Below are 22894 nucleotides of genomic sequence, written 5' to 3' on the forward strand. Positions count from 1 at the left end.
TCAATGACTGTTATGCAGAATGAGTGAACTGGTTGGCAGGCCCAAGTGGCATGAAAATAATAATTGTCTGTGCTACCCAAAGTGCATTGTGAACAGATATCTGTGTTTGCCAATCCCATTTTAAACATTTTCCCTCGGGTGATGTGCATTCTGTGGATAGTTTTATATTGTATAAGTTGTAAATTTGTGTTAGTGGTCATGGAGAAGATGTTTTTATTAATTTGTATCCAGAAGTCAGGGCTGGGAGGCAGAGCCAAGACCTTTTCCCTGTATTCTGACAGGGATATAAATTTATAAAGTTTTGAGATTATTTATTATGAGTTTGTAATTTTCCTAATCTCTTCACTTCACTGAGAGGGTTGGAGTGTGCTGTTGATTATGTTAATTTTAGATTTGATTATGGATTTTAATTGTTGGTAGTGGAGAAACTGGTCTCTCCCAACCTTGTACTTCTGGATTAGTGTGATATGAATTGGTTGTTTTGGAATAGGTGCAGGTGAGTGATTCCCTTTTGTGGCCATGATGAAAAGTAAAGGGGGGTGTTGTGTAGCTGGAAGTCTGGATTATGCCAAATTGGGGTGTATCTACATAGCGCCAGTGATGAGTTGGTGATTTTATGTTTTTTCCACCAGGCTGCCAGAGCTGAGCAGATAGTGATGTTCTTACAGTCGTCCTGTTACTTGATCGATTGTGGTAGGAAGGGGAGGTCTGCAAGTGAAGTGGTTTTACACTGATTTTGTTCTAAATCTAGCCATCGGTTGTTATCTTTTTCCCTTTGAGGCCATTTGAATAAATATTATTATTGACAGAAAGTAGTAAAGAACGTTTGGTGCTTCGAGGCCACCTTGTGACTTATGTGTTTTGAACCATTTGTCAGTGGGAGTAATGGGGAGCAGTGAGAATAAATAATTATCTGTGGTAAAGTTTTTATTTTAACTGTTGCGATACGTCCAATGAGAGTAAGTTGTAATTTAGGTTGAATAGTTCTGACAGCCTGGAGGAAATATTAGTGCTTAAATATTTGATATTGCCAGTGTGAAGTGGGAGGGTGAAATCTTGGGCTGCAGAGTCCCAGGCATCTTCGGTCAATGGTAGAATAGTTGATTTGGTCCAGTTCATTGTATAGTGTGAGATTGTAGAGAAGCCGGCAATGATTTTGAACATTTCTTTTAGTGACGTAGAGGGGTTTTGCAAGTGTAATAATAAATCATCTGCATATAGGCTAACTTTATGTTCTGAATTATCATCTTGGATTCCTTTGATTTTATTGTCGTATTGCTGCTGCGAGTGGTTCGATAAAGATTGCAAATAAAGATGGAGAGAGAGGGGCATCCTTGTCTGGTTCCCTGGTGAAGTGTGAAGCTCGGTGAGGTGGTCCTGTGATTACTGTGAACCTAGGCGAAGTGTACAGGGTTTTTATCCATTGGATGAACGACTCTCCAAAACCAAACTTGCGGAGGGTGCTAAATAAAAAGGTCCAGTTTACTTTGGCGAATGCTTTTTCTGCGTCTAAACATACAAGTATGGTTTTGTTTTGTTTTTGTTGTGATATGTTGATTAAATTGAAGAGTCTGCGGATGTTATCTGAAGCATGTCTGGTTTTGATGAAACCTGTCTGATCTGGCTGGATAAGTAGCGGGGTGTTTTTGTAATAATTTTGAGGGGGCAATTACTGGAAGGGTGGGTTGGGTCTTCATTTGGTTTTAATAGTAGTGTCATTGCAGCGGTGTTCATGTGGGTGGGTATGGTGGAGGTTGTTTTGATTTCTGTAGTTACTTTGTAGAATAATGGTGACAAGAATTCTGCATTCTCTAGTGTGACTTGAAATCTGGATCTTCTTAGAGTAATGTATTGAAATGCCATCTTGTGGGAGACTTGACATGCGCTTCAGTTTTTATCGATAAGCGTGATCACTGATCACGATTAGATGAATTGTGTTATCTTGGATGTGTTGGTGAATGACTTGCTTACAGAAAGAAATCAATTCTGGAGGAAGATTGGTGGAGGGAGGAAAATATGAATATTCTCTGGATGATGGGTTTCTCATTCTCCAACTATCCCCATGTCCACAATCATTCATGTACTGTTTTATTATTTCAGTTGAGCGCCAGTGACTTGAATTACCAGATGTAATAGAGCGGTCAGTTGTGGGGTTGATGACAGTATTCAAATCTCCGGCTTTTATGATTTGTTGAGTTACATAGTAAAGAGAAGAAATTTTGAAAAAAGAATGGGTTGTCATTGTTGTGGCCGTAAATATTAGCAAGTGTGAATGTTGTTTGGTAAATACATGCGTGGATCAGATTACTGTTTACTGTTGAGTGTGGATGAGAATATTTTATCAAATTGTTTGAATCTAAGATATTGTAGTTCTGAGTTTGTTAGGTGGGTCTCTTGTTTAAAACGTATATCAGCCTTTAATTCTATGAGATGATTGATGATTTTGATCCGTTTGGTCTGTGTTCGGAAGCGACGTACATGTACATGTTACCTCCACCTTTGCATAAGAGAGCACACTAAGTATGTTCACTGGGGACACACGTTTGAGCCAGCTGGGCCAGGCACTGTCATTTGCGTTTGTGTGGATATGAAAGGATCACAGCATTCTCAGTATCGGCTGTAAGTATTTTTGGAATATGATTAACAGATATTAAACTGGTTTGAATATTGTTGGCTACAGAATGTTTTACAGTTTGGCAAAAATAATCATTTGTTTCTATTAAACAGTGTTTGAAGAAGGTTAACAAATTCTTCTTGACATTACCTTCTTTGACTTTACATTTGCTCTTAGGACGTTATTTTCACCGTATTTTCTCAGACAGTGTCTGGGACCTTTACTAATTTCTACTGTAGAGATTACCAGATTAACATTAGAGATATGCCTTTCTTTCTAATTGCTCTGTTTGATAAACATATTTGTTCATATTTTAATGGGAAGCCTTCTTGTTTTCTGATCTGCTCCTGTTTGCACTGTATGGATGGACGGACAACTCAAAATTGTAATACCTCTGGCCACAGCTATAACCGGAGTGCAGAGGCATAAAACTTGTGTATGGGTCTGTTCAGATTGGGTCTGACTGCGTTGGGTCATTTTTAAAAATGAATATGCACATCCAGTTTGGATAGTTTTTTCCATGGGTCCATTTCAGATCGAACCTGTTACCTGAATCCTCTCCCTGTCTAGTTATTATTTTAAAAATGACTCTGGAAAAACTGGTAAGGTTTTTCAGCAGTCTGCCAGCTCCTGCAGACAGTAATGTTATTGTTTATAGGATTTGTGGTGCAGGGGACCTCTGTAAATACAGGAAGACAAGGGTTGAACTGAATGGAAAATGCTGGGTATCAAAACGCATTATGGAAAAGAGCATCTAGTCTCATATGAACCTGTGACTGAAATGTCTCTAGTGTATAAGATGACATAGTTTCGGTCTCTCACCATAGCCTTGAGCCATGTGCAGAGGGTGGGGGGCAGGCGAGCCAGCAGCTCCATGGCAGCCTGCGTCTGGCTCTGGCTGTGGAGCAGTGAGTAGCTCAGTCTCTGGCCAGTCAGCACCAGCAGCTGGGAGCCCAGTACGTCCTTATCTTCCACCTCTAACATCACCTGGGTGAGAAGATGTGAATCCCCACATTTAATATGAAATGTTAGAGCAGAACATTTGATTGTATGACTTATCAAGCACTGCAGTCAGTGTGAAGGTTTAAGAAAAGTGGTGGCATCCAAGTTTTAGCTATTGTCTGCTACAAAGAAAGTTCCCCTATCACCTCTTCAGCCCGGAGGTCCAGGCCCTGGTTGTAGAGCTCGCAGACGATGTGCCGTCTCAGGATGTCTGGGTTGACCTGCAGCAGGGAACCCAGCTCCAGACTCAAGGAGGGCCACCAGTCAGCCTTTGGGCCACAAGAGGGGACAGGTGGGGAACTTGTGCCTGAGGTTGAGCTGGAGAAATCATCAATAGCCTGCACCCAGCTGGTCAGCACCCTGAGCAGGAACTGCAATGGAGTAGAAATGACATAAAGATGAGACAACAGGTATAGAGAGTGAAGAGGCAATAGAATGAGAAGAATGTTGAAACCTACAATAGTCCACCTCTCACCTCTTGTCGTAGTGAGACCAGGCCTGGGTCCATGTCTCCACTGGGCATCAGCTGGATGGTTGTCAGATCTCTGAAGAAAGCATTCTTACCCTGGAATGAACACACACATGTTGGTGCAAAAATATTTTTTGTGACTACAAAATATACACAAATACTACAGACTAAAAAGACTAAAAGACCACACAAATATTTCCCCATCTGCGGGACAAATAAAGGAATTCTGATTCTGATTCTGATACAATGTATTTTTTATGATAACAACAGCTCTAAAATGTGCATGTGTTTGTCAGTCAGTCTCCTCACCTTGCTGTCAAACAGGCTGAGCGGTCTGACCTTTAGACTGAAGGTCATAGCAGCATGTAGCAGGGAGGCTAACAGGCAGTGGTGTTGCACCAGGGGATAGTGCACGCCTCTCTGCTCCAGGGCAAGTTCAGCTATGGATGCAGGGCCCTCTGCCCCACACCACACCTCCTCCACAGACAGCTCTGGAGCAGAAACCTCTTCCACTGCAGAGTCCGCCTAGGAACAGAGGAGACAATAAGGACAAAGGGTTGTGTGCTTCTAAAGAACTTATTCACAACTCACAGTTTAATTCACAGTTGACCCAGTAGAGTTCAGAACACAGCACATGCAGATAGTCACCCTACAGTCAACTGTGTTTGGCTTGTTGTTACTTCAGTTTAAATGTTTAAGTGTCACTGTGTAGAATGATGTATGCACAGAGTTTGAAGGAAAGTTCCTGTGCTCACTTTAAATCTCGGTCTCCATACCAGCAGGCTTTGTGACATCACAATGAGAAAGGTAGTCTATTGTGGTCCAGTATGCAAGTTAGTCCGTGTGGAAACACTGAGAAGTGTCTTTCTCAGTTAAGTAGGATATGTTACGTCTACCAGTTAAACTTTTAAAATAACATTTTCTATACTTTTTTCAATGAGGGAGAATGAAGAGGTGTAATTTTAAGAATTTTAACAAGGTGTTAACTATTAGCTGAACTATTTTGTATTTTTCTGTCCTAAAACAGGAGGGGATCTTTAAGAAAGCTAACTAGCTAATAAATCAGATGCATATCAAGCATTGGTGTAGTTAGTAGTGGTGGTGCTAGTAGTGATCTGTTTCTCCATGCTTTTTTATTAAATGTCTTTACTTACATGGTAATTTATAAAAGATAAAGGGCACTGATTTTTAACCAATACTCCAGTCACCTCCATAAGGATCTGCAGCAGCTGGACACAGCAGCCAAGGAAAGACGTCATAGCTTTGTCTCCCATCCCAACATCCTGCACACATGAACACATGTCCTTAATATATGCAGCTTAATACTTTATTTGCGGTAGTTTACATTTAAAATTATATTAAACCTCTAATATATATCAAAGCTGCCATCATACATTTGTATCAACGATGATGTTTTAGAATTTTTACCAAAACAAATACTTACCCGTCGACATAAGCGATCTTTAGGTGCTTTCCCCACCTAGAAAAGATAAGCATAAACAGTTTATGCACTGTATTGCCTCATAGACAACAATGCCATCTCTCAGGTGGACAATGTACTGTCAGTGCATGACTTACCTTCTCCATGAGGTAGGCTGCTGCTGACAGCCGCTTGACAATGAATGTACTCCACATCATTGTACAAATACCTGTGAAGAAGGTGCAATGAGAAAGTCCGGTGAAAAACTAACACTTTTCATATCTGATATATCTGAGCTGGTATTTTACACATATCTGAAGAAATTTACACCCTTTTCCACAACATATTATGATGTACAGTAGATTAGACATATTATCATATAAAAACTGAGCCCCTCACCTAATTGGATATGTGGACTGGAGACCAGCCTCAAATGTTCCACAGCCCAGCACAAGTGTCGACCCTCCTGGGAAGAGAAGCAGGTGTGAGTTCAGATTTAAGAACAAAAGCAACCGTTTCTGTGTTATCCTTTTTCTTGGATATTTGAAAATGTGCTGTTCCTTGCCTGCCTGTGCCTTTGAAAGTAGTAGTAATATACACTAGGGCTGGGCAATATGGACCAAAAATCACATCTGGGTTTTTATGAAAACAGACTTTGATTAAAAAAATGCAATACAGCTGCACAACATGTACATTTTACTTAAAAATTTTATAGGCTAAAATAAATATCAGAGCTGTATGCTAACTCTTTGCACATAGCAGTGATGCTACAGAGGTTGCAAGTTTTGCAGCACGTGTCACATATCTGTGGCATGAGTATAAAAGTATCAAGTAGGTTTATTATAGTTTGAGGAAATTAAATTTCTGTGTTTGGAGAGTTCAAAAACACATCTTCCATGGCCTTTCAAATGAATATAGTGCTGAAAAAATACTCACAATGTTTAAAATATCTTTGCTTATTTATTATCATTATTATTATCAATGCACATAGCACAGAGAGAGAGTTTGTTCGGTTCTATATGTCCTGGGGTTTTTAACACTTTTAAACACAACTCTACTTGCCAAAAACACGGAAAATATCTATCTGTTTGTATACGATGAGTGAATGTTTACCTCGGGGTCTTTGTTCCACTGCACTACATATTCCCAGCAGCAGTGGGCGAAGAGCAAGTCAGGTGAGAGGGAGTGTGGGAACCGCTGGCACACTGCTACCAACAGCTCTGGAAAAAACAGTGGACAATGTGGATTTAATTTTGAGCGTTGAGGGTAAAGAGGTTATATCAAATAGTGTACACTGCAGCAGTCATTACATTGCTCAAGTATTGCTGTGTTAATCTACAGATTACTTACAAGACTAACAGGTGCTGTTAAAGCTCTTAAACATGAGAGCTGATGTGTGATTTTATCCAGCATTTTGAGTCAGTTCTTGACTTCCTTCCTGCAACTACATATTCCTTAGTCCTGACCTGCTGTCCTGTCCGTGTCCTCCTGGCTCTTCCCCTCCTGCTCATTTAGTTCTTCTTGAGCCTTCTGCTCTAGTTTGTCATCTGCCTCGTTGTCTTCTTTATTTTGGAGGATTTCCTTCAGCCGCTCAGGGGCCAAGTTTTGCCTGAACACCCACTTGGAGACACTGTCGGCGATGCCACCTTCATAGATAGACGTAAAATGAAAACAATGACAAAGACAAAGAATGAGAATCTGTCTCATGTAGCCACAACCAGAATATAGATACTCAAAGAAAGAAAGAAAAAAAACAAAGAAAAAAAGACAAGAAGAATGTGAAAGACTTTAAACTCATTTAGAAAAAAACAAAATCTAAAAATGTCTGACTTTTGCTGAGCATTACCTGTGCCTCCCTCCAGCAGTGTTTTGATGGAGCACTGTGCTGCAGCGCCCCCTGCTGCTCCCTGAGGAGGAGGCACCAACAGCAGAGTCTGCAGCACCAACACATCCTCTAGCTGGCGCACACACACCACCCACTGCTCCAGCTCAAGGGACACCGCCTCCCACTCTGACTGCAACTGTGTCATACAAGAACAGAAAATAGGCTGAGTCATGACTGAGCTGTAAGTGGCTGACATTATGACTGGTAGAGGAAGAGTTGTATTGCTGTAGTACTGTAACTTTAAAGTGAGGTATTCTTAAATTTCATGTGGCAAATTTTGATAACTACTATATATCTTTGAAACGCTTTTAATTCATGATTTGAATTCATTTTTGAAAATAAAAGATTCTTCATTTGAGTAAAAAAATATTGTTAGTAATTTGATTACTGTAAAACAGTTGGCAACGAGCATTTAAATGAATACATGCTGCAAATTATCCTTGGGGTCTTTTGGATGTTCCAGACAAAGTTAAAACCAGTGAAAAATAAGTAATTGGTGAGGTTAAGAATACATATACAAAGATTCACAAAAGTGATGAAATTTAGCTTTGAGGGCCAAACTTCAAATATTCATAACTACAAAAGTATTTGAAGTACAGCTATAGAAGTTTTCATATGAATTCTTTTATAGATAATCTATGACATGAACTGAATAAAAGTTATAAATTCTGGGTGACCCAAAACAGCTGGTTTCAGTAGAAATTATTACAACTTTTGTTGTAAAATCATCTGTATGCCCAATTGTGACATCACAGCTAAAACAGTCCATAGCGTTTTGTTTGAACTTTATCAGTTTGTAAGGAAAGTAGGGGAGTATCACCTCCTTGCTTCAACAACTCTTAAAATGACATATCTTGCTTCAAAATCAACCCCAAGATTAAAACAATTCATGTTCTTCATAATTTCTTTTTCCATGGCCCTTGCTGCCGACTGTGTGTATATGTGTGTGTGCGCGTGAGATTTTTCTACCTTGCTGTCAGCCCGGCTTGTGATGCTAGCCTTGACAGCACGGTGGGCAACAAAGGCAGCCAGCAGTGCAGCAGCAGCATTATGGGACTGGATGCACGTGCTGCGAACTTGCTGCCACCAGGGAGAGACAGACTGGGTGTCCCATGACTCCTCAACTGCACCTAAAGGGCAGGAAGAAAAAGAAGTGGTAACTCCTCTCATCCCTTTTCATTACTTGTGATGGGTTGACAGACACTTAGGCAAGAAGTCAGCACACACTGGACACACACATGTACCTTTCATGTTGCTGAGGGCGATGAGTAGTGTGTGTAAGTTTCTGACAGTTTCTTCTGGTTTCTGTAGCACCTCCTTCTCTCTTTGCAACCACACACTTAACAACAGAGACTGAAAGGTGGAGAAGGGGGTTAAAATGCAACATTAGAGAAAAAAAAATTAGAAAGATGGCACAAATAAAAACTAAAGCTGCAATTAATTGATTAGTTGTCAGCTATAAAATGCCAACTATTTCGCTTATCATTTAATCAGTTTGAGTAATTTTCTAAAAAAAGGAAAGTCAAAATTCTCTTATTCCAGCTTCTTAAATGCAAATATTTTTTTTTACTCCTCTATGACAGTAAACTGAATATATTTGGGTTGTGGACAAAACAAGACATTTGAGGATGACATCTTGAAGATGATTTTAGGAAACACTGATCGACAGAAGATTTTTGAATATGAAATGAAAACTACATATCTACATAACTTCCATATATTATGACATCTGTCTACCAATTTGTGACAATGTATCAGCTGTTTAATTTCTTATTCCCCTCTAGACATTTTCATGTATTTAACCACACGCTTAACTTGATTTCAACCCATTCCATAAATCAGTCTTCTCCTCGATCTTACCAGTAGCTGCTGTGGACTGATGCCAGCCTGCTGTAGAGTGTCACACACTTTATGGAGTGGGCTTTTTCCACACAGACAACCCCAGAACATAAAGTTCCCTGCAGAGGACAAACAAAAGCAGAGTACTCAATCTGGATTTGTGTGATGTACTCCCTTTATGTCTGATGTCACTGAAATTTCTGTATATGAAATGTTCGTTTGCATTTCCTTTCTCCTTCACAGTCCTCATTGTGTAAATCCTACCAGCAGCATTACATCTGCAGCTAAAAAACTGGCACTGCCCCACAGGTATCAATTAATTTGTATGTGCCATACTGAGATTAATAAAATGCTACAGATAACGTCTTTCATTTTTTACTGTGTCATGGTATTTATCACAGTTACTGTGTAAAGGTCAAAGCATGTAACATTGCCATACCTAACTGATTCCATTCAGTTTCGGACCCACGGATCACCCTCAACTCCCCCTCCTCGGTGCACTCCATCTGGGAGAGAAAGGCTTGGGCAGGCAGTGGTGAGTCAGGCGAGTCCTGGGCAAAGGAAACACTTGGTCTCGAGGTGAGCTGGGAGTAGCGTTGCATGGTGGGACCAACACGGGACAGTTCCTCCTCTATGCCTTCGAGGGAGTCCTGCAGGGTGAAAACACATGAGTGTTGATTGTGGCGTTCTGAGGAACAATAAAGAGCAAGCAACAACACTGACCCAATTGGTGGCTTTACCACAAACCTCATTACTATTACTTGGAAAAATGCTTATGAGAGTAACCTTAACAAGTTTTCTGTATGCGTATGTGTGTTTCATCTCACATTTGTTGAGCAGGTCTCTGTGTCTGCAGCAGAGTGCAGGTTCTGGATGTCAGTATAGAGCTGAAGCAGTTTCAGCTGTGAGGAGCAGAACTGAAGTAATGCATCATCCACTTCCTCGGGGTCTAATGCACAAATACAAATGCATAAATAAAGACCACTGGTGTCTTACCATGTATGATATGTACATGTGTATCATTTTACATTTCAGGCATTTACCCAAGCAAATTATTTGGAAATCAGTTCATGACACTTTGGTCTTAATATGACATCTTAGAACAGAACAATCTGTTTTCTTCTTAATAATAGACTGGTAGTTTACCTTGTTTCTTCAGAGTGTCATATAAGGAGCATGTGATGTTAGTGAGACAAGAGACAGGAGGATTCTTATTTGACAGCAGAGACTCCAATGCCTAAAAGGAAGTGTAAAAAGATTGCACTTACAAATTTGGCTGTTATTGCTGAAGATAATTTGCCTCTCTGTTATTGTTAGGTCATTTGTACTGTATCTTTGGTCAAACCTGCTTCTTAATGGCAGGGTGTTTGATGTCCAGCAGCACACTTTTAGCTTCACTCTCCAAAATATCTGAAAGAAAAGATGGATAAAAACAAACAGGAATACACAGATTAACACCTTTCTCATCTCATACACTTTTGCTCTTGTATCTCTTACCAGGCTCCACCTCTCTGCTCCTGAGTAGAGTAGTCAGTCTCTTTAACAGGTGTATATCTTTGGCTCGCTCGCTCTTCTTGTCACTGAAATGAAGACAACACAGAACAATGGATGGATTCCTATCTTTAACAGCTTGACTGTGGACAACGTATCCCTCTGGTTGAAAACCTTGGCTATAAAAGTAAATGATAACCAGTGCAGTTGCAATTAAATTTCCTTGTGGCGTGGCTGAGGGTGGTAACTGTGTAGTTGTGACATCACAACATTACAGAAGTCCTGACAGCTCTTTCAAAGATGCAGTTCCTAAATCCAAGTTGTGTGCATTTCTCTATTGATTTTGTTGTGGAAAAAATTTATTATTATTATACTGTGTGTTCACGTATAATCCTCTGTTACATACTCTGGGTGAAGAGAAAAGAAACATGTATCCAGAGTGCACACAGAGTGGTACCGACGGTACCTTTACAGCTTAGCTATAATCAGACACTCAATGTACGAACCTAATGGAGGTAGGCGTTGGATAAGAAAGAAAGGTCAATCAATAACAAGGGCCACAGACAAATCGGGCGATGTCATCCACCATTAGAATTGGCCCTCAGGGGCGGGTGTTTAAGAAATTGGTGGAGACCCTTCAGCATAAAAGCAGGAGTGCAGAGAGAACTTGTTTAGTTTGCTCCCAGGACCAAACTCACTGTTTGTTGGTGTTGCTGCCTTGTAGAACCTAGTAAACTCCTTTGTACCAGACTCTGCACCTCTCCAGTGGTCTTCTTCGAGCCTATTTCTTGATTCCAGCCTACACTGAAGACTACGATTTGGTGAAGTGTTGGACCAAGTACCAGGACCCATCTGGCCCATTTCCTGGTCCCTTGGGACTCAACAATTTTGATACTCACAGTATTTATATAGCACCTAGCATTGTCTCAGAAAAGACAGGAAATCTTAAATTCTATAAAATGGGACCTTTAACATTCTTTAGCATTTAGTGTGTGTGCAGAAATCTGCAACAATCCCTACAAAAACACTAACTGAGTAATTGTTTTCTGTATGGCTTAAATAAGTGAGATAAAACATGCTAATTTGCATTATCTTTGAGGTTACTATGCATGTGTGTGTGTGTGTGTCTTTCTGTCTGTGTACCAACCTGAGGGCCAGGTGGAAGGGGATGTTAACTGTCCTCAATGCTCCTGTGATGGGATCCAGCAGACACACCTGCTGGGTGTGGAGCTGCCAGCCCTGACTGGTCACACTATTCACCCCCATCAGACGGTAGCCCGCATAAAGCAACCTGTAAGTGTGCACGCACGCACGCACGCACGCACGCACGCACGCACGCACGCGCGCACACACACACACACACACACACACACACACACACACACACACACACACAGAGTGAATAAAGCACATTGCAGTTACTCAGAGCCTGAAGTGACGTCTTCAAATTCTTTACATTTAAGAAGCTGGATTTCACATTTGTCGGTTATAACAAACAATTAACCATTTAATCGTTCTTTTTAAATATACATTACTGTGTGCTATTCTCCAGTTTGTCTATATGCTTCTATTGTTTGCTAAATATGAGGATGCACAGGTGCTGTTTTTTTGTGAAGAAACAGCTGTAAGTAAAAGTTAACACCTTCATTTTATAGTTGCATTGTTTATACCTGCAGTGTTTGCCCACTGTGAAGGCTCCGACTCGAGGCCCCTGCTGCATCGCCCACACCTCCAGGATTCCCCTACGTGGGGCGTAGATAACCAGGAACAGAGCATGGCGTCTAGGGAGGGCAGAGGAGGGGGAGAACTCCCGATCGCCTCGCTCCTCTGGAACCTGCAGCCAACCCAACTGAGCATCTCGGTAACCTGCAATTAAATTAATCTCTTACTCTCATCTCTCTCATCTCTCAACAGAGAGAAGAGAAAGGAAATATACAAGAAGGATATAAAAGCTGTATATCTTAGCAGGGCTCCGCGTTTAACCTATTCAGTATAGAATATAGAATAAAAAAACAAAAACAACTCTATTTTAATCACTTTTTAGTCCTTGGTCTTTTCTCTCTACTTTATCCTCACCTTTCCACATGCGAATGCAAATGCCCCTGGCCAAGTCCAGCAGTGTGACTCGACCAAAGTCGTCTGTAACTCCAGCCAGCATGTTGCAGGGGGACAGACAGATGGACTCGCCGTGGCGCCGTGAGTCTGGGAGACCAAATCTATAGGAGAGAGGTCAGATTTGAGAGTGAGGATAATGAAACAAGCTTCATGCTGCCAATATCAATAGGAGACAACAGGGGATATTTGTGCTGAGATATCAAGATTGGTACCTGATCCCCAACGGTGTTGCAGCCTCCACCTTGGGCTTGTGTTTTTGAACAGCCTCCTCTTCACTCTTGTTTTTGTTCCAACCTAACCATCCACTGAGAGGAACACAGCAAGAGAGAGTGATGACACAGTGAAAAATAGTAAGAAAGAGAGTGAGCAAGAATAACACGATGTAAAGAAAAGTAAAAGAAAAGGTTATACAGGAGAGGAGGCGACAGACAACATACATTAGAGATACACTAGAAAAAGAGTGAAAGGAGACTCGGAGGATGAAAGCAAACTACCCTTCTTTATGGATTAAGCTTTGAGAAGAGAACAAGCGATAATTCAAAGTATTGATTGGGCTGCTTTGTGCTGTTAAAGCAGCAGATGACTGTCAACAGTGCTGCAGGAAACAAAATCACAGATGCACTGAAACACCAGACAACCCCGTTTGTCGTTAAAAAAAATTGCTGTATGTTTTGGTAAAACTACTGTTAATCAATGCAGATAATGTTGCTTATACAAATACGGAAGCTTGGTTTTACACACACATACACACCTGGCAGCACTGAAGAGAGCTGAGGTGAGTTTACTGGCCACAGCCAGAGCCACATGAGAGAGGAGAGGTTGGGAGCTTCCCTGAACACAGACAGAGAGGCACAACAAACAGCTGAATTGAATCTCAAAAAAGCATTAATTTACACACTTGTCTTTGCATCGTCCTTTGGATGTCATTATCACCACTTGTACTAGGGGTGTTGCAATATACTGGTATAGACAATAACTGTGAATAAATACCATTCTTGTGTGGATAATACACATACGATAATACCGTGTAGATAATCCAGTGCCGATGTTATGCCATGTGGATATTTTCTTTGTCAGTTTATCTGGATGCCGTTTCACTATTGATTAAGTGTAATTGTTTGCTTTTGTACAATAATGCTTACAGACTTTCTCTCCACCTCCCTAGACTCGTTTTGAGTTACAATTTATTTGCCAAAAAAGACACAAAACACACAGTAAAAAAAAGTAGAAGTTAAATTCAACTGATATTTTTTTATTTCTAGATATCGCAATAACATCATTGTCATGAATACGTGTGATCATGATAACCATGTAGTGAATATCTGATATTGTGACAGCATTTTTGCTTGGACAAAATTCTTATCGGAAATAAAAAGCTTGACTTGCTCCATCTCTCTCTCACTCACTCACCTCTACAGCATAGTAAAAGCCTGTGTACGGCCCACCTCCCACAGTCACATACTGGCACATGGCAGGGGGGCTGCCCTTGACTGAAGCATTAAATCCCCCCAAGATAGATGCATTCCTCATCTGGTCAAACACACACAGCGTCATAATGCCTAACAGCAGGAGAGATGAAGAGAGAACAGGGATGAACAGAGATGTACTCTGCTGTGACAGAAAAAACATTAATTTGGCATTTTATTCTAAATAACACCATCTCTTCAACTGCATGAGACGTTTTATTCATTATAGTGCACACATACAGTCGTGGTCAAAAGTTTGCATACATTTGTAAAGAACATGTATATCATGGAAGGTTTGAGATTCCAATGATTTCTACAACTCTAATTTTTCTGTGATGGAATAAGTGGAACACACTCTACCTTGTCACAAAAGACATCAATTAAGTTTGGTTCAATAATGAATTTATTAAAGGTCTTTTGAAAATGTGGTGGGTCAAAAATATACATAAAGTAATTCTAATATTTGCTTAAATGTCCCATGGCCATTTTCACCTCAATTGGACAGCCATCCAAACGCTTCTGGTCCTCTGGCTGAATGTTTAAATACTCTTCTTGACAGAATCAGTGAAGTGAACTAAATTTGTTGGCTTCCCGGCATGGTCTTGTTTCTTCAGCACAGTCCACATATTCACGATCGGGTTCAAGTCAGGACTTTGAGAAGGCCATTCCAAAACCTCAATTCCAGCCTGATTTAGCCATTCCTTTACCACCTTTGATGTTTGTTCGGGATCATTGTCCTGTTGGAACACCCAACCACACCCAAGACCCAATCTTATGGCTGATGATTTTAGGTTTTCCTGAAAAAATCTGAGATAATCCTCCTTCTTCATTATTCCATTTATTTTCATCAAAAGCACCAGATCCACTGGCAGCAAAACAGCCCCACAACATGATACTACCACCACCATGCTTGACAGTAGGTATGGTGTTCTTAAAGGCCTCCCCTTCTCTCTTCCAAACATATTGCTGGTCATTGTAGCCAAAAACCTAAATTTTTGTTTCCTCTGACTACAGAGTTTTCCTCCAGAAGGTTCGTTCTTTGTCCATGTGATCAGCAGCAAACTTCTGTCAAGCTAAGGCGCTACGTTTGGAGCAAGGGCTTCTTTCTTGCAAGGTAGCCTCTCAGCCCATGGCGATGCAAGACACGTGTGACTGTGGACACTGACACCTGTCTTCCAGGAGCTTCTAATTCACTGCAGACTTGCCTTTTGGGGGTTTTTGGTTGACTCTTGACCATCCTGACCAATTTTCTGTCAGCAGCAGGTGATAGTTTCTGTTTTCTTTCTGATCATGGCAGTGACACAAACAAACTGTGCCAAGCACTTTATACTTACAAACAGTTTTTCCACAGTTGATCTTGGGACCTGTACCTGCTTTGAAATGGCTCCAAGTGACTTTCCTGACTTGTTCAAATCAATAATGTGCTTTTTCAAGATCAATGCTGAGCTCCTTACACTTCCCCATTATAATGCTGGTGGCTGAGTCTAATGGGTGTATCAGACAAGCCCTATTAAAATGAACCCAGAAAAGTCATCAGCTGTTATCAATCATAATCACTCCGAAGAAGTTAAGAGGCCATGCCACAAAGCAAATCTGATTGAAACAACTTTCTATAATCACCTACATTGATTGTTCAAGTTGTTGTATGTATATTTTTGACCCAGCAGATTTGGTCACTTTTTCAGAAGAACCTATAATAAATTCATTATTGAAGCACACTTCATGATGTGACAAAGTAGTATGTGTTCCGCTCATTCCATCAAAGAAAAATGAGAGTTGTAGAAATTGGAACATTCCAACATTGGAACTCAAGATTGCCATGATTTTTTGTGCTCGGCCAAAAAAAATGTCACACACTCACTAATATTTTGCTGGACCGCCTTGTCGTTACTCCCCAGCTGCATGTCGAGCAAGATAATGTGTGTGTGAATGGGTGAATGTGAAAAGTGTTGTAAAGTGCTTTGAGCGGCCAGTCGACTGGAAAAGCGCAATAGAAATGCAAATCCATTTACCTTTTTGTTTGCCCCTTCCCTAGGATGTTGTTATTGTCAAAATATTGTGAGAATTTTGTCAGTCACTCAAGAATAACAAGACATATGTGCAATAAAAAATTGCAAAAAAAATTAGATCCCCTCTGATCACTTAAACCCTGTGATGGAGTGGTAAATCAAGGGTAGGTAAAAAAACACCAGCAGTGTGAACAAAATCAATTTCTCTTAAAAATAATAATAAAAGTCTCTTACCGACACTACTGTGGTCCACAATGGTCTCCATGTCCTGCAGACCCCACTTCTTATAGGCCAGGGGAGGAGGCTGGATCACATCACTACCTGCTGCTGCCGCTGGAGGCAAAGCACAGTTGATTTACCATTTGATTAGCAAATCTTTGACAAGGGATGTCATCAACTACTGCCTCTAGTTAATAGGCCCACCTTGCATTTAGCACTACTAGATGCTCTGAAGCTTGGCTACCAAGCTTCTAGAAACTGTGTAAGTGTGTGTGTGTATGTGTGTGTGTGTGTGTGTGTGTGTGTGTGTGTGTGTGTGTGTGTGTGTGTGTGTGTGTGTGTGTGGGACTGTGTGAGTGGTAGTTGTGTGTATGTCTCCTTTGTACCTGAATGCTTTGTGGCAAACGCTATCCAGCAAGACAGCAAGTGAAAAACACATCTCCAGTTAACACACTGAAAAATACTTGAATATTTAACACGACTCCTATGACTCCCATCCTACAATATAACACACACTGTAAATACTCCAGAATCCCAAAAAGATTGGACACTGTGTAAAACGTACATAAAAAATAATGCAATGATATGCCAATATTTTTCAACTTACCTTTAATTTAACACAGTACAAAGGACTTCTTGTAGTTTTTTTGGGTAAATAAACGCACATACTGACGATGCTGACATACTTGATGCATAAAACACGTAAACAGGATTGAGTTAAGCACCTCTTGCAACCTGGTTCCTGCAGGCCCGCAGAGACTGAAAGAGGCTGAAGCCATCGATGGTGACCAAAGCAGCAGGGTAGAGGATACTTAACTCTTCATGCTGTGATAAGATAAAGACAATAATTATCAATTTCTAAAATATTAAAACAATAGCCAACTATTTTGATATTCGAGTAATCAGTTTATGTCATTTTTAAAAGAAAAAAGGTAAAAATTCTGTGATTCCAGCTTCTTAAATGTGAATATTTTCTATTTTATTTACTCCTCTATGACAGTAAACTGAATATCTTTGGGTTGTGGATAAAACAAGACGTGATGAAATAATCCTGGGCTTTGTGAAACACTGATCAGCATTTCATTACCACTTCCTGACATTTAATAGTTTAAACAACTAATCGATTAATCAAGAATATAATCGAATGATTAATAAAAAATCAAAATCATCGTTCTTGCAGTCGTCGTTCCTAAGTTCAAAGAATTATCTCACCATTCAATGAATTTTGTTCCAACCTAACCATCAACTAAGAGGAACACAGCAAGAGAGAGTAATAACACAGTGCAAAATAATAAGAGAGAGAGTAAGCAAGAGTCAAATATGATGTAAAGAAGAGTAAAAGAACAGGTAATAAAGGAGGAGGCAGCGGACAACATGCACTTGAGATACACTTGAAAGATAGTGAAAGATAGTGAAAGGAGACTCCAGGGAGGACGCTAAATGAATTGTTCAACATTTTGGGAAATAGACTTATTCGCTTTCTTGTTGAGAATTACAGCAGAAAATTTATACCAAACCTGTATGGTAAATATGAGGGTACAACCAGTAGGCAGCTTAGCTTATAAAAAAGACTGGAACCAGAGGTGAAATGCTATCCTGGCTCTGTCCAGGGTAGGGATGCACAATATGGTTAAAAAAAATAAAAATAAAAAAAAAAGTCATACTGGGATTATTTTTACAGGTGATTGTGATGATGATTCATTATTTGTGGGAATGATAATTTTTTCATCCCGTTTTCCATTTCCATTTTCCTTTTTACAAAAACTATTAAAATCATGATTGTGTACCAAATATGTTTTCTTACATCTGAAGATCAAGATTTGTAGGCCAGGACATCTCTGCAGCACTACAGTAGTTCATTATGATGCTTTTTTGCCAAACATTTTACTTGAGCTCCTACGAATTGGATATTGCAAATATAGTGATTTTGATAACATTTTATTGATTGAGATTAATTGTGCAGCCCTGGTCCAAAGGTGAAAACTATTTGAACTTACTGAAAGCTCACTAATTAACACGTTATGCTCATTTATTATTTCTGACTTCGAGAATTGACTTCCGGGAGTCTGCAACCAGCTGAGACTGGTAGCCAGCTGCTGGCTTCAGCAGCTGGCTACCAGTCTCAGTCAGTGTTATTGACAGTCTTATTGACCTTCTCATCTAACTCTTGGCAATAGGTAAAAAAGGTGCATTTTCTAAAATGTTAAACTATTCCTTTGAATTTAAATATCATTTTCATGAACAGTTCTGATTGTTTAGCGTGTACATTACCTGCTCAGTTACTCCAGGATGACGAGGGATCTCATATGTGCGACACTTGAGCCTCAATACAGGGTCCTCATGCAGCAGCTGGGCCAGGAGCAGAACCCCATTCTGACCAGAAACAACTGATGTTACATTTAATACGTTCACTCCTGAGTATTGAATGGTTTTAATTTCCTTTTGTTTCTGCTGATTGTCTGACAAAGTACATTTTTGTACAGGATAAAAGTATATAAAAAGGAGAAATAACATTAACAAGGTACCTCTGTGTAGAAGCGGACATAGCCAGAGGTGAAACCCACTACTACACATGTCCAGTCTGGCCGCCCTGTGGAGCTCCTACACACACACACACACACACACACACACACACACACACATTATGACATATATACATACAAAAAAGCATTTTGCACCTCCACAGACACCTTCTCCATTTCTTTTATAAGTAATGCTTACCTCTTCTGGCTTGCCAGTGGTATACAGATAGAGCTGCTCACACACTCTCTGTAGTGAAAAAACACACAAAGCAGAGTGCATTGTCCAATGTCAGTTCACTTTACAGAGTTACACTCTTAACAGAGTTACACTCAAGTCTTGATCTTATTCTTTATCTCATGTTTCACTTGTTTACCAGCGATTGAACAATCCCTTTTCAAAGTGAACCGACTGTATCCTCTGTATTTTTTTGGGCTTTTGTACTTCATTTTAATTTTTACCTTTAAGTTTCTTGCTTTCTGTCTTCCAATATTTTGTTATCTTCCTTATTCTACTTATCCTTTGTTATACGTTTCAGCATTTCCATTCCCTCTCAAGTTAGTCTAGTTTGACTCTTACCCTTCGTCATTGCTCAGGGTTCCAGTCCAGGACACAGCCAGGGTCATCTCCTCTCTGCCGCTGTCAACTGAACGCCACTTAGCTGGAAAAATCAATTAACATTATAATATGAAAACTCCTCTGTGCTCTTAGATATGAGTGTTTGTTTGAATATCTGACCTGAAAGAAAGGCAGCCTTCTGGTCACGTGCCAAGACTAACAGGTCAGAGCAAGGTGACAGGGACACAACACAGTCCTGTAGCCAGGGTCTACTCTGCACTGTGGTCTCCTCCTCCACCTGTGGGGCAAACAGGAGTGTCAGTGGGAGGGAACCTTTCAATCTGCAAATGGTGTGAGTAATAACCACATACAACACCTCAGATCAGTTTCAAAAGTTGGACAAAGTTGCACAAACTGTTGCTTTTGATCAATTTATTAAGGAATTTCCCCCCAATTTCTCTTTTATTTTACTCTGGCAAACCCTGGTCTGGTGGTGGGTGAGTGATATTCCCTTGCTCTTTTTTTGTTGCTTGTAAGCTTGTTTACAGTACACTACTGGTGGCTTTAGAAGGAAATCAAGCACTCATTAGATATTCTGCTCTATTCCGAAATTTCATTATTTGCTTTTCAATGTTATTTAATTCCCCTGACATTTTCCAACATCAACTGGTTTCAACAAATACTCTGAGTACAAAAAATAGGGTAGTTATTGGAAAAATGGGCAATATTTTATATATTGTCCATTGAAATATGATGAATTAATACCATATGTTTGTTAGCAGCTGAAGCAGTTTTGCAATGCCAGAAATGAAAACCTGAAACAGATGCTGAAATACAAAAGGACAGACCTTTGAGGCAGAAGTGGCTTCCTCCTCTTTGTTGTCACCACTATCCCACGCCGACTCCCAGTCAGAGGTGTCCCAAGCAAGCTCATTTTCTGTTAGAGGAAAAGGAAACAGGGAAATTTATTTACAATTATTTTTAATTTTTTGACACTATGCTGACGGAGCAGCTTATGCAGAGGTTAGGAATTGGGTCGATGTCCTGTTGCTCAAGTCTCGGTTTCCTTAAATATCACATCATAAAACAAAGCCAATAATATTGAAAGATTTATAGCTTTAAAGTGAAAACTTTAAACAACCAGGCACCTACTAACTGGTTATTCACATTTCTGGTAGTCAACACACAGCAGACATACCAGTCAACATAAGTTCCAATAAAAGACCAAAATGATTGTCATATTGTGATTAATTTTTTACAGATATCCTGATTGCAATACCATTCATTGTTAGTGGGAATGATCACACATTGCATCACAATTCTCAGTTTTGGAGAAAAGAAACAAAAATCATGATGATGTGACATTTGCTGGGTTCTGTACCAGGCAAACATGTTTTCTCACATCTGGAGAACAAGATTTGTAGGCCTGGACATCTCTGCAGCACCACAGTACTTCATTACAATGGGGTTTTGCTACACATCTAAACAACAAAAAATTGAGGCTTCTGCAATTTGGATATTGTACCTGGCCGTATTGTGATTGAAGATGTGTTAAAGACATCTGCTAACGATACGAGACAATACAAGAGACTGCAAAAAAGGAAGGGCTGACGAAGGTTATGCTTCAGGGAAATAACCTAAAAATATCGAACAGTGGGTGGATGACAAAGCGACGGATGAAATAGCAAGACACTTTGCCATAACGTTATTTAGCTATATGTATAGTCTTTATCTTAGTAAGCAGTTACTTTGTAACTAACTTATACTGTGACTAGCTAGTACCAAAGATAGCTAACACGAGTGTTGTCATTTAACTTAACAGTTAAACGCTGTAGCATGCTAAAGATATATATCTATATACATCTATCCATGGTACCTGTTAGATTCTTCTCCTCCACTGGCTCGGTTTTCTGACTATGGAACAAAAAGTCCCTGACCGTTTTGAGATCTTGGAGCCGACAAAACTCTACAAAGCTGCAGGACATCTCTGTCGCTTCCCGTCAGGTCCCAAGCAGACAGGGAATCAGCCAGTTAGCCTGCTTGCTAACAGTCCAGTTGTGGAAGAAGATCAACGTAGCTTAGCAGTTTGAGTCCTGCTATCTTGTTAACTTTATGACAGCCTGTTCACAAAGACACTAGTTCTTACTTGTCTTGAACTATCCCCTAAAGAAATAGTAAGATGAATCTAATACTCTATTTTTCCCAACATTTGCAGTTCCCACCATAGTCTGATGTGTTGATGACACACCGTTAGCATAATAACACTTGAGTGTTTCCGGGTAAAAGCTGAGTTGAAATTTTTCAAAATAAAAGCAGAATAAGACGCATTTGTTTACAAATAACACCTCAAATAATATTTCAGAATAACGCCAACATTTTAAATTTGGTATATAAATTCAGAATTTTAAATCAACAATATGATTTTTTGGTATTTAAAAAGTGTAGTGTTATAGTTACATCACCAGAGGGTGGTAGAGGAACATGTTTCAGGTGGCTTTCTGGGGCGTGTGCCTTTTACTTTTAACACATCTCCCATATGTTTTTCCCCTAATGCTCATCTTCAGCTCTTTGTACTCTACCAGGACCAGAACTGCATGGTATATGTTGCCATTGTTTTCATTCTGTCCCTTTGGGGTGTATCATGCTGATGCAGTTTAATGAAGAAGAATGAAAACAAGTGTTTTTTTTAAACAACTGAGAGTTTGATTTCCTGCACTCCATACACAATTACACCATATCAGCCAGCACTGCTCAGAAAGAGGTTTGCCCAGTGTATCTAAAAATACATACATATATATATATATATACACTACCGTTTAAAAGTTTGGGGTCACCCAGACAATTTCATGTTTTCCATGAAAACTCACACTTTTATTCATCAAATGAGTTGCAAAATGAATAGAAAACATAGTCAAGACATTGACGAGGTTAGAAATAATGATTTTCATTTGAAATAATAATTTTGTCCTTCAAATTTTGCTTTCGTCAAAGAATTCTCCATTTGCAGCAATTACAGCTTTGCAGACCTTTGGCATTCTAGCTGTCAATTTGTTGAGGTAATCTGAAGAAATTTCACCCCACGCTTCCTGAAGCACCTCCCACAAGTTGGATTGGCTTGATGGGCACTTCTTATGTACCATACGGTCAAGCTGCTCCCACAACAGCTCAATAGGGTTGAGATCTGGTGACTGCGCTGGCCACTCCATCACAGATAGAATACCAGCTGACTGCTTCTTCCCTAAATAGTCCTTGCATAGTTTGGAGGTGTGCTTTGGGTCATTGTCCTG

At 40.0% G+C, this 22894-nt stretch overlaps 1 protein-coding gene across 2 annotated transcripts in view; it reads right to left on the reverse strand.

Annotated features, from left to right (window-relative positions):
* The window catches only part of rab3gap2 (RAB3 GTPase activating protein subunit 2 (non-catalytic)), a 23559-nt gene extending 1738 nt beyond the window's left edge, over positions 1–21821 (reverse strand). Inside the window, exons 1-34 of one of the 2 annotated variants that reach the window (XM_073467184.1) lie at positions 21484–21821; positions 20456–20544; positions 19788–19905; positions 19629–19710; positions 19251–19298; positions 19055–19130; positions 18801–18902; positions 17255–17354; positions 16545–16643; positions 14246–14394; positions 13587–13666; positions 13048–13140; positions 12797–12936; positions 12391–12586; positions 11868–12011; positions 10727–10809; positions 10575–10639; positions 10376–10466; positions 10057–10178; positions 9669–9879; positions 9251–9348; positions 8635–8743; positions 8360–8520; positions 7352–7526; positions 6972–7151; positions 6619–6725; positions 5905–5971; positions 5664–5734; positions 5530–5565; positions 5294–5368; positions 4395–4610; positions 4092–4181; positions 3763–3987; positions 3437–3601 (exon numbers count right to left, since the gene is read on the reverse strand). In XM_073467184.1, coding sequence (XP_073323285.1) covers positions 3437–3601; positions 3763–3987; positions 4092–4181; positions 4395–4610; positions 5294–5368; positions 5530–5565; positions 5664–5734; positions 5905–5971; positions 6619–6725; positions 6972–7151; positions 7352–7526; positions 8360–8520; positions 8635–8743; positions 9251–9348; positions 9669–9879; positions 10057–10178; positions 10376–10466; positions 10575–10639; positions 10727–10809; positions 11868–12011; positions 12391–12586; positions 12797–12936; positions 13048–13140; positions 13587–13666; positions 14246–14394; positions 16545–16643; positions 17255–17354; positions 18801–18902; positions 19055–19130; positions 19251–19298; positions 19629–19710; positions 19788–19905; positions 20456–20544; positions 21484–21592 — 3972 coding nt within the window. In that variant the 5' untranslated portion in view covers positions 21593–21821. Of the gene's footprint in view, positions 1–3436; positions 3602–3762; positions 3988–4091; positions 4182–4394; positions 4611–5239; positions 5369–5529; positions 5566–5663; positions 5735–5904; positions 5972–6618; positions 6726–6971; positions 7152–7351; positions 7527–8359; positions 8521–8634; positions 8744–9250; positions 9349–9668; positions 9880–10056; positions 10179–10375; positions 10467–10574; positions 10640–10726; positions 10810–11867; positions 12012–12390; positions 12587–12796; positions 12937–13047; positions 13141–13586; positions 13667–14245; positions 14395–16544; positions 16644–17254; positions 17355–18800; positions 18903–19054; positions 19131–19250; positions 19299–19628; positions 19711–19787; positions 19906–20455; positions 20545–21483 lie in introns of both variants that reach the window. The other variant, XM_073467183.1, reaches the window with a different exon arrangement.
* Between the last annotated feature and the right edge of the window lie 1073 nt (positions 21822–22894).

The sequence above is a fragment of the Pagrus major genome, chromosome 5, assembly GCF_040436345.1.
Source record: "Pagrus major chromosome 5, Pma_NU_1.0".
Classification (NCBI taxonomy): Eukaryota; Metazoa; Chordata; class Actinopteri; order Spariformes; family Sparidae; genus Pagrus; species Pagrus major.